General features: G+C 44.2%; 1 protein-coding gene across 1 annotated transcript; it reads left to right on the top strand.

The window, feature by feature from the left end:
- Positions 1 to 320: 320 nt before the first annotated feature.
- LOC121789918 (60S ribosomal protein L5, mitochondrial) lies at positions 321 to 1,111 on the top strand. The gene has a single exon (XM_042188259.1). It carries the CDS (start codon positions 325 to 327, stop codon positions 877 to 879), a length of 555 nt encoding a protein of 184 aa, XP_042044193.1. The 5' UTR covers positions 321 to 324; the 3' UTR covers positions 880 to 1,111.
- Positions 1,112 to 11,756: the final 10,645 nt, after the last annotated feature.

The following is an 11,756-nucleotide window of genomic DNA, read 5'->3' as shown; positions in this document are numbered from 1 at the left end:
TTTCCAAGGATTGAAAGGGTCGAACAAGCTAGATTTGTCTTATAGAAAGAACAGAGATCTTACGAGGCGAGCTGCTTCGATCAAGAACTCTGGGCTACTGGTCAGGAATTCCGGGATGCTACATCAGAATCAGAGGAGGAGAAGTCACGCGAATCGGGAAAGCAAGTCGACGTTCTGTCGAGGCTCTTCCTTTGATTGAGTCCGGTGATTCCATTGACTGAGAATGTTACACGGGTATTAACCAGAGAAAGAAAGAGGTTCAGCTATCTTTTTGAAGGCGATAGTTCACAGTGCTTATTCTATATATACTTGAAAGGCCAACTCATGTTTCCACTCTATTTTCATTACGAAGATGTATCACGTCAGGATCCGTTGCTCAAACTGAATCACGCCAACGTTATGGAAGTTCCTGGATTATGTAAAATAAGAGTAGTACCAAAGGCAGCACCTTCTATCAAAAATGGAAAATTGGCTATGGAGATTCCGTGCGGTCAGAAATGTTTACAGACACAGAGGTCTTCGACAGGAAGGTCGTTTCGATCCAATCCATTCTTGGGGTCAAATAAAGACAAAAAGGGATATGTCAGTGACCTAGCACGACAAAGCACTCTCCGAGGGCATGGAATGTCTAATTTTTTAGTAAGAATCTCCACAGTAATGTCTCTATTAGATTCTCCGGTCGAAATACGGGAAAACTCTATTCAATTCTCGATGGAAACGGAGTTTTGCGAATTCTCCCCAGAACTGGAAGAGCATTTCGAGATCTTCGAACATATTCGAGGGTTCAATGTGACTATTGTCACTTCGTCCAACACACAAGATGAGACTTTACCACCGTGGAGCGGCTTTTTGCAAAAAGATGAGGGGGAAACTCAGTAAGATGTCGGAGAAGCGAAATATACGAGATCACAAACTAAGATTGCTCGCGGCTAAATATGAATTGAGACGAAAGCTTTATATTATAAAGCCTTTTGTTTTTGTAAAGATCCCGATCTTCCGCGGGACAAACATCGTTATAAGTTGTCCAAGTTGCCAAGAAATAGTTCCTTTGCACGAGTAAGAAACCGATGTATTTCCACGGGTCGCCCTCGTTCCGTATATAAGTTCTTTAGAATTTCTCGTATCGTTTTTCGCATCTCGAGGTCCGGCATAAAGAAATCGTCTTGGTAGCAACCACAAAAGGGTTAGCTCCGCAGTTAGTCTACAAGCAAGGTAAGTAGGTCCATTACCGGCCGGCTTCGGACCGAAATAACGGAGTAATCCCTTGATCTCGGATCGGAGATGCTAAGAGGGCGGGAATCGAAGTGGGGGACCTCTCTACCGCCTCCTGTCAAGTATGCTCCCCAGACATAGACTCAGTACAGGGTAGTACTCTTGGAAAGATAGAATATCACCGCGTGAACATAACATGTTGTTACGAATGTAACTCCCTCCCGAGGGATCGACCACTATTCTAAATAGAGTAAGGCGGAGAACTCTTGTTCATTGGAGCGCCGGAGTGCGGAGGTTGTTCCCATCAGAGTGTGGGACTGAGCCTTCCGAATGAGAAAGAAAAAAGTCCCTTTCCTTTCTTGGAAAAACCAAGGCAATAGTAGGTAGTAGGGCCCCCCAGGATGCCAAAAGGTGGGGGAGCAAGAGTGAAAAGAGAAATAGAAAAAAGAAATGACTGTAAGGAACCAACGATTCTCTCTTCTTAAACAACCTATATCCTCCACACTTAATCAGCATTTGATAGATTATCCAACCCCGAGCAATCTTAGTTATTGGTGGGGGTTCGGTTCGTTAGCTGGTATTTGTTTAGTCATTCAGATAGTGACTGGCGTTTTTTTAGCTATGCATTACACGCCTCATGTGGATCTAGCTTTCAACAGCGTAGAACACATTATGAGAGATGTTGAAGGGGGCTGGTTGCTCCGTTATATGCATGCTAATGGGGCAAGTATGTTTTTCATTGTGGTTCACCTTCATATTTTTCGTGGTCTATATCATGCGAGTTATAGCAGTCCTAGGGAATTTGTTCGGTGTCTCGGAGTTGTAATCTTCCTATTAATGATTGTGACAGCTTTTATAGGATATGTACTACCTTGGGGTCAGATGAGTTTTTGGGGAGCTACAGTAATTACAAGCTTAGCTAGCGCCATACCTGTAGTAGGAGATACCATAGTAACCTGGCTTTGGGGTGGGTTCTCCGTGGACAATGCCACCTTAAATCGTTTTTTTAGTCTTCATCATTTACTCCCCTTTATTTTAGTAGGCGCCAGTCTTCTTCATCTGGCCGCATTGCATCAATATGGATCAAATAATCCATTGGGTGTACATTCAGAGATGGATAAAATTGCTTTTTACCCTTATTTTTATGTAAAGGATCTAGTAGGTTGGGTAGCTTTTGCTATCTTTTTTTCCATTTGGATTTTTTATGCTCCTAATGTTTTGGGGCATCCCGACAATTATATACCTGCTAATCCGATGTCCACCCCGCCTCATATTGTGCCGGAATGGTATTTCCTACCGATCCATGCCATTCTTCGTAGTATACCTGACAAATCGGGAGGTGTAGCCGCAATAGCATCCGTTTTTATATGTCTGTTGGCTTTACCGTTTTTTAAAAATATGTATGTACGTAGTTCAAGTTTTCGCCCGATTCACCAAGGAATATTTTGGTTGCTTTTGGCGGATCGCTTACTACTAGGTTGGATCGGGTGTCAACCTGTGGAGGCACCATTTGTTACTATTGGACAAATTTCTCCTTTTCTTTTCTTTTTCTTTTTTGCCATAACGCCCATTCTGGGACGAGTTGGAAGAGGAATTCCTAATTCTTACACGGATAATGAAATTCAAAAAAGATAGGAAATCCGTGTGAAAAATGAAAATTCTGACACCAATCATTTACGAGTGAGTATTACACATAAGCTTGATTTAGCTTCATCCCATTCTTTCTTCTTGGAAAAACCAAACCAAGGCTTGGAGTATCCAAGACAAGTCTCCCCTTTTTTCTTTGGGTAGAGCAGAGCAGTCAAAGAATAGTCAATTTAGAAATGGCCAAAGCCAGAAAAAGGCAATTTGTCTCAGTCAAAACTATTTCTAATAGTTTCCCATCTAAGTGTCTATGGATCAAAATAGGTTGCGTCTCTTTCATTATTGCACTTTTTTATATTATTAGTTCTGTATTTGGTTGGATGGAATTTTTCCACCAATTTCTTCTTAAAACTGGTATGAGGGTTGGATGTGGCCAGTTAAGCCGATTCGGCTTAAATGCTGAATTATGTAAGTTCATTTTAATAACTTTAAATCTTTGCTGGTGTAATTTATTACAATTACAAGATTTGGATCTAAGGAAGCTTTTTATAAAATCTGTGTCAGGTGAGCCGAACTCCGCATCCGGTTGGACTGGGTCGTGGATTGACCGGTGGATGCGCCCGGAGGAAGGCCAAGAGGTTACCAGTTCCTCAGCGGAACCCCGGGTCGTGGAACAAGCAGGGACTTCGACTTCGCGTCCTCGGCCGTCAAGCCCCGAATCGCCTCTACCCTCAATCTCGAGTAAAGGGGATTCGTGGATCGAAGAGGCTTATGGGGGCGGGGGGGCGGCCCCGCACCCCAACCCCGAGGAAATCAATGACGCAGCACCTCCTATTGCCGCCCAGCAGGCACCTTCGGTCGAAGAGATACGGCATCAAGTAGATGCCTTCACGAGCTCTTATAATCGGATAAAAATGAGAAGTGATATTCTTATTGAGATAAATGAGCAACTCGACCTCCATAACGCTACTCCGGAAAAACGATTCCAAATACTGGAAGGAATACGTATACTTTCGAATCTACAAGGTCCGCAAAGGCCGGTATCCGGCGTGAAAGCGGGGAATGCCTTAATAGCATTCATCCGCGCATGGGAACAACAGTAGAGCCCTTGCATCTCGCTTCGTTTACTTGAAAGTCGTGGGTAGGCGTGCGCTATCAATCATATTGGATCTGGCATCATTTGTTAACCAGAGACTACCGTTGGTGCTTTCGCATCCCTGTTCCCCCCTTTTCCTCCAAGAAAACCTAGAAAGTCCCTCTGTAATCCATGAAACTCTCCCTCCTCAACCACTTCCCAATGACTGCGCTACCCAGAGAAGCCGAAAGATGGCATTAGAGCGGAATAGAGTTGCTACACCGTTTGGCATTACCGCCTCTCTACGAAAGATGTGGTTTGTTCAGCGCCGTATCCAAGTGAATCAGAACGCGTTCGCTATACCGATAAAATATAGCATGCCTTTTTCTATTCATCTCGATCCATTGAACTGGCATTTTGTTCTACTCCACTACCGACGAAATATACCAAAATATAGCATTTTGTGGATCGTACTGCCCAGAAACAAGAAAACGGATCGGTTAGAGTATCCAAAACAGAGCCGCCATCCACGCATTCGTGAGAGCGCACAATACTCTTTATTCTATGATGGGAAAATCCCGATAGTTCGCATCCAATGGCAATTGCACAGATTCAATGAGCAACCAGGGGGGCTTTGCCCAGAGTGGGCAGTATTCAAGTCACGAAATCGCCTAAGAGAAGACGGATGGAATCGATAGACAGACCCCTCACAGTAAAGGAGAAGACTAACTGGATTGAATAGGATTTCTAGGTTCTCTTCCTAGGAAAAAAGGGTTGTATGTGCTAAAAAGGCTGATCTATCCACGTGAATCGGAGAGCGTGCGCCAGTAAAGGCGAGAGCAACGGCCAAAAGGGGGAGACGGACTAATGGCATCAAGGCAACGGAGGGCTTCCTAATCAAATAGGACCGGCTTCAGGACAATGATGGATGGAGTTGCGGGGTTGAATCAGAGCGAAAGTGGTAAGCAACCAAGAATGCTTCAGCCAGACCGGATAGGACCGATACATCATCCGCTGCCCAGACTAGTACCTTTACTTACTGGTTCAGCCAACTATCCTCAACTTTCATCTTAAATAAGAACAGATAGATTCCAAACCTAATCGACCAAGAAGTCACTCATGCCTATGTACGGAAGAAGACGGATTGGGATTGAACTGGGGAGGAGAGTACCCTTTAAATATAGTTGGGAGTTCTACCCAAGAAATAAGATTCCCCTGCTCTCTCGGTCAGAAAGTCGGGAAGAAGGAAGAAGCAAGTACCCTCTCTCTTCTCAGTCTTATACTGTGTTTTAATAACCAACCTGATCCAGTGAACAAAGTCCAGCAGAGCAACGAAGAGAGGAGCAGGCTAATTGGGTTGAAGAGCGAATGCCTTGGCTGCTTAGACTGATTGGCTAAGAGAGAGAGAAGGGGAACCGGTTAGTCAGATTCAACAGAGAAAGCCAGGTCAGGGCGAGAGAAGAAGGACTTCTCCAAGGAAGACGGTTGGTTTGGCCAGATTGAATCATAGAGCGTGGTACCGATACCCCTCTCTTCCGTGCTCGTAGGTTGACTCCCCTATGCATCCCGACAAAGGTCTCATAAACGTGCGCTTCCCTTATGCATCCAGCCGCTTCACTAATGTGAATAGGTTATACGCAACAGAACAGAAGGGTGGGTTGGTTATATACTCTTATGCGCCTTCCTTCTTCGAACCTTTTGGTATGTATTGCCCCCTAACTATAGATCAGATCCACCAGACGGAGAAACTTCAATTCCGCACTGCTGCTGAGTCGTCGGACTTATCCACCAAGGGATTCGTGGAATTTCTGTGGATTGCGTTGGGGGAAATCTACCAAAGCTAGGCAGATAGATAGACTCCTTTCCCGCTGCTAAGGGCGAGCAAGAAAGAAAATCCAATGATTGGATTGTTTTTTAACCAGCGCCCCCTTTTGGGTATGCAGGTACTAAGAGTCCTCTCACTACCAACCAGCAGACATCTTCTGGCTGGGTCTTGCCGGTATCAACAACGAGAAAGAAAGAACCAAATGGAAACAGCAACTAACTATGGCTCTTGGCCCAGACAACGTCCTAGGCGTAGGGGAGATCGGAGCCAGAGGGAACGCCTAGACGACGTTTTTATTCCTGGGCTGCTGTAAGTAGATCGAGAGGTCGTTCCGCCCCTTGTCCCCTAAGTTGGGTAATATGTTCTCGACCATTCTTGCTCCAATCTGACCTAGCTGGCGAGCGATCCCAGTTCGCGACAGAGAACAAGACAGCAAGCGAGCGTACCTTTGTTCGCTTCTTCTCCACCAAGCACGGAAGTTTAAGGATAACTGTAGGTCGGTGGCTACCTAAGGAAACTCCGATTCGATCCGCCCCCCCGGCTGGGAGGCATCTACCTCATCCCGATCACAAGGAGAGGTTCACTATGATGGGGGTACTTTTTTTCCCTTCCGGAAAGAATGAAATGCATAGGGGACCATCCTTTTGTTGCGGCATGCTCCTCAGATTTACGGATTCGCAGGGGGCCTCAGGCCCTACTTAGTTGACTGACAATGGCAAAGGCTTGCGAAACTAAGTAGCGCCCTTTCCTTTTTGCATAACCCATTCTCAAACCAAACTCTTTCATAAGTCAAGTAGGCAAACCTATAGGTCCTTAGTAGCGTTGACAAAGAAGAAAAGAGCCGGTTAAAAGACAGCGAATCTTTTTCTTTCTATTATTTAGATAGAAAAAAAAGAATAATAGAAAGATCTCTCTTTTATGACTTCTACTTATCGATCCCGGCCCAGAAAAGTGACCAACCAGGGCCCTATTGATGAATGAAAGAAAGGGTTTATGAGCCCTAGCCCTGTAAGCCCACACCTGTGTAGAGTAGATCGTTCAACACCTGCGGCACAAACCTATTTTTGACCTATTGGTCCTAGTATCATAGGCGACCGAACGGCCGCCCCCTAATTACTAGACCGACCTGCTATAATAATTCCATAAACACCTAGCGAAGATATGGCAAACAAATAAAGTAGCCCTATGTTCGGATCTGACAATACCATACCATAATCAAAAGGTACAACGGCCCGAGCGACCAGACTTAACATAAATGTAGCCACTGGAGCCATTCTAAAAAGGGAGAAATTAGCACTACTTGGTGAAATAGGTTCTTTTAGAATCAATTTCAAACCATCTGCTAGAGGTTGTAACAATCCAAACGATCCCACTACATCAGGACCCTTTCGACGTTGCACAAAAGCCATTACTTTACGTTCAGCTAGCACTAAAAAGGCTACTCCTAGTAGAAGTGGTAGAATTATTCCAAGTATTTCAGCTGGAACAGCTATGTACATTTTCGATTTTCTATTCACTCATGATCTGGCCTGGTCGACCCAATCATGATATTGAAGGATGGGACCTTTTCTCAAAAAACTCCGGATCCCGATAAGAGTTGAAAATGGTGCAACATCGAATCCTGTTACTTCGAATGGAAGCCCGCCTCACTTGCTTTCTTTACTGCATAAGGGCATAAGCGAAGTCAAGGGATTTCCGTCTAACTAGTGGCTGAGAGTAAGCAAGCTACCTTGAGCGGATCCCACGTTAGCCCCAAGACGTTGGTCTCTAACTCGAAAAGTAAATGCTTGAGTGAGAAGGGCCTCCTCGCTTATTGACTTGAACCACTGACCTTTAGAACGAACCTATAGGACAAAAGAAACTTAACTAAACTAAGGGCATCTGACAAAGAGCAAAGAGCTTATCTCAACTACTTGACTTGAGTCCTAGTACTGAAAGACGTAACTTCAGGAGTTTCCCTGAAAGAATAGTAAGGCTGGATGGAATGAAGGGGAAGGGTTTACAAATAAATCAATCAAAGGAACCAAAACATAAAGATAAGCCTAAGCTCTAGGTCGATGTGGTGTAGACGAGCCCCAGGTTTTTAGAATCCTTCCTTGGTTGGAAAGGGCAGAGTTCCATTTTGGGGGTGGGTCTAGAGCGAAGGAAAGAGATGTGTGGCAGAGGGCAGTTGAGGCGTCGAACGAACATGTTTGAGTATGGATCGTAATTGAGCGAAAGATCTGCTCATCGAAAAGTGGTCAACAAGCGAAGGACCTGGAAGGATCGAAGAGAGCGCTAGTAGATCGAGCTGTAGGTGCATGGACTTGGCTAGTGAAGCACAAACCACTCATCTTTCCATAGAGAGTGCTACCCTAGAGTAAGATGAGCGACCCCAGTGGCAACGTTAGTCCCAAGGTAGCTTGCTTACTTCACTAGTCAACGAAGTGCGTAAACAAATAAAGGAACATTCTTGCTTGATCATTTGCTCTGACTAGACCGCCCTCCCTAGAGTACGATACTGGTTCGCCATAGGTCCGAAGACTCTTGTGTGCGATGGTTGGGCATGAATGGAGCTTGCTCGGTAGAAAGGAGAGTAAGCTTTCGGGAAGTAGAGATCGAACGTAGAAATACCAGTAGAACAATTCTTTATTACATACAATTAGTTTTAGTTAAAGGATAAAGCTGAACAGACGCTTCTCGCAAGCAGCAACCCCTGCTGAAGGAAGGATTGGATTGATTAGTCTACTCACTCCGGAAAGGCTCTTGGTCCTACCAATTGCTTGAAGCTCTGTCAAAGCAGAAAGGACTTGTCCTCATATCGGCTTGATGCCGAATCCAAGACAAGAGCAGATATTCCCCTAAGAAAGGAAATGGGGCCAACAACTCTTACTACATGCTTCCTGTACTTTCAAACCCAGCGTCGAAAAAAAGAGTTACTAACTATAGGGGTGGGTCGTTATCCTCTCCTTCTTCATGGCGTAGACAAAATTGTCTTTGTCTATCCTCTAGTCAAAATTTTCCGAAAAGGGGGGTTTTCAGAGTGCTTAACAGCCCCCCTCTTCTTTTCTCAAGCAGTAAGAGGGCATGCCTTAAGCTTAAGGAAAGGACTCAGTCTCTGGGTTATCTATCAACATATAAGGATTCTTGTCGCTGCATCTTGCCAGAGTTATCTTCCTATTCAATCACCTCCTCGCTTACCTTTATTGGTCACAACTAAGAGTTCTTTACTTTATGTTGATGTCCTACCCTGCCCTTTCCCTGGGCTAAAGGCTTCAGATGGAATGCTTTTACAAAGACTATTGAATTAACAGCAGTTTCAACTACTACTCATACTAAACCATCAGATGGAAAGAGAGAATTGGAAGTTGATGGCCTGGCCCTCCTTCTTGGGGCAAATGGAAAGCTATAAGCAGTTCTTTCATTTCCAGTACTGGAAGCAACTAAACCAACTGCTAAGCTAGTGGAAAAAAAGTTTACTTTGAACCCTAAGGAGTCTTTGATGCTATACTTTCTAATTCAACTGTTGCCTTTGATAAAATATCACCACATTCTATCTTACTCTTTAGATTAGACATTAGACACCTCGGGTATGAATACCCTAAGGAGGTAGGTAAGGGAAGGCTTTTAGGTAGACTGGCTCTTTTTCTTCGGAATAGTTAGGCAACTATCAATTCAATCCTTCTAGTATACATAGGGCATTGATAATGAGATTTTTGCTTGGTATAAGATACTAAACTATAGAGGGAAGCCAACCTTTAGAATATAGTGAAAGTGAAACTATTGGTTTACTATAGGTCTTGAATTGCTATTCTAGCTTCCTTGATTAATTTATACGGAAACCTTAGGGAGCCCTTATTTATAAGACATTTAACCTAGGGGAATAGATAATAGAGTCTAAGAATAGCCTATTATCATAGTTAGCCTCGGAGATAGCTGATAGTAATCAATCACCCTGGTTAGAAAGAGAGCGGATACTTCCCCCGAAGGGGTGGGCTAAGGAAAGCCGAATAAAAGCCCTCACCCTCGATTCTCTTTAATTTAAAGTCTGGCAAAGCTTCTAGAAGGCCGACCACTACATAGGAGCGATAGCGAAGCCAAGCCAGTACGGCACCAATGCTTTCTTTCTAATAAGAACCATCCCCTCGCTCAGTCCAATTGGTTCTCTATCTTTACTACATGGTATTCGTCGTCCTTTGACCGCACCATATTCACCTCAACAAAATGGTGTTGCCGAAAGAAAGAACCGCACAATCCTTAACATGGCACACAACTCCGGCGAATAAACCTTCCCAGAGGTAGACTATAAGAAATGGAATCAGGCCAGTCTGCTTCCTCAAATGCAGTTTCAGAATCCGCAGAAATATCCGCTTTTCGAAGGCACTGAGGAGTGGTTGGGCTTAGGAATCTTTCAACCCTTGTATTTTACATCATAGAATGCTGGCACCTTGCAGCGAGAAAAGAATTGGATAAGGGCGTTCCTAATCTTTCCCCGCATTGTTCTATAGAATAATAGCACTACAACAGGTAGACGCATCGAATTAACTCAAGGACTTAACGGACAAGAACTTGAAACCCCGTTGTCGAATATTTCCTACTAGGCAAGACATAACTAAAAGACTGAACACGTATAAAGTAGAAAGGAGACTTCTCTCCCTCTCCAAGGAAGCCGGGGAAGGGGAAGCCAATACCAAGGTTCTCACGCATTTGGCATTTTTCTTCCCAAAAAGCGAGACTTTCTACCCCGAAACCTGACTTGGATTTTTGGATAGTTCCTTTGATCGATCCTTCCTTCTGAACAAAGAGCTTCCAACCTTGCCTATTCCACGCTTGTTGATCTAATGTAAACTTCAATGAAGACAATTCCAATAGAAGAATAGGAAGCATTTGTCTTTCTTTCCACTGAAACCCCTAGCTTAGTCCTTTCAGGAGTATAGGTGGATAGGTAAGGATTTCCCTTTCCCTGTGCGATTCGGAGATGCTGAGGAAAGAATATCAAACCCGGAAGCAAAGACTCAATGCTGTGAACCGGTGCGGGAGGAGAGAAAGCAAGAGAGGGCAGATTTGGAGATAGTAAAGGTTCTGCGCTTGTATAGTTAAGGGAGTTCGGGACGTTATCCGAATCAAAGCCTTTCCTTTACTTTAGAGAGGACCTTATCTTAAGATTCTCACAACTAGCTATGCCAAAGTCAAAGCGTTCAAGTTCAAGCAATGGACTCAAACTCAAAGCGAGTATAAGTGATGTATCGCGCAAGGAATAGCAGGCCACTTTCATCTTTGAATCGATCAAAACCTCCTTGATCTTGAAAAAACATATCCCAAGCAGATTTCGGATTTTCCCGATAGGAGGCCGTTACAGGGCATCAAAACTGGGCTTTAAAGCTCCTTTTCGAGGTCCTGGAGTGAAAGTGAAAAGTGTTGCTTTGACTGAGGAATTTCTTTCCCTTGACCTCCTTATGAGGTTAAGTCTAGTTCCGGAAAGATGGAACTTGTCAAGAAGAGAAAGCTCAGTGTACTCGGCAAAAGTAGACTCATCCTTGGATTTGCCTTGTCATATTCGTGAGAATCTCAACTTCCAATATCAGAAGTCCTTCTTTATTCTGTTAATTGGCTTCGGTAAAGCGTTGAGTTAAAGCAGGTCCGTGCTTGGCTCTTGCTTTGGTGAGTAGTTTGTATCGCTTTGTTCAAAGAGTATGTGAACCATCCGCTGAAGAAAGAGTTGTTCTCCGCCGACTTCAAAAGGCCGAGCTTTCAGGGATCCTGGATTTCCTGAGTTATTAGAAGTCAATCAGGAACTTTAGTCTGAGTTTTATTTAGGGGATTCCTTCGGCTATTGCTGAAGGTTAGGCTTTCAGCTCCTCTTCTTTTGCCTTGTCAGATTCCGTCTACAGACTTCCAATATCAGACTCGGGATTGAGTTTCATGAGGGCAATTCTGGTCAAAGGAGTTCCTAGTTCCTCAAACCATCGGAAGAAAGAGCAGGGTACGAAGGAGAATCCGTAGCTCTCGTTAGGAGTTGAAGTATTTGCTGATGGGAATTTCAGAACCTTAGTTTATACATTCTCTTCCTTTTGCTCCACT

Source organism: Salvia splendens, unplaced genomic scaffold (genome assembly GCF_004379255.2).
Source record: "Salvia splendens isolate huo1 unplaced genomic scaffold, SspV2 ctg368, whole genome shotgun sequence".
NCBI lineage: Eukaryota > Viridiplantae > Streptophyta > Magnoliopsida > Lamiales > Lamiaceae > Salvia > Salvia splendens.
This window is presented reverse-complemented; position numbering and strand designations above follow the sequence as displayed.

What these genes read in the sequence shown, in the direction of transcription:
- LOC121789918 (XM_042188259.1), top strand. Translation starts at nt 325, where the DNA reads ATGTTTCCACTCTATTTTCATTACGAAGATGTATCACGTCAGGATCCG.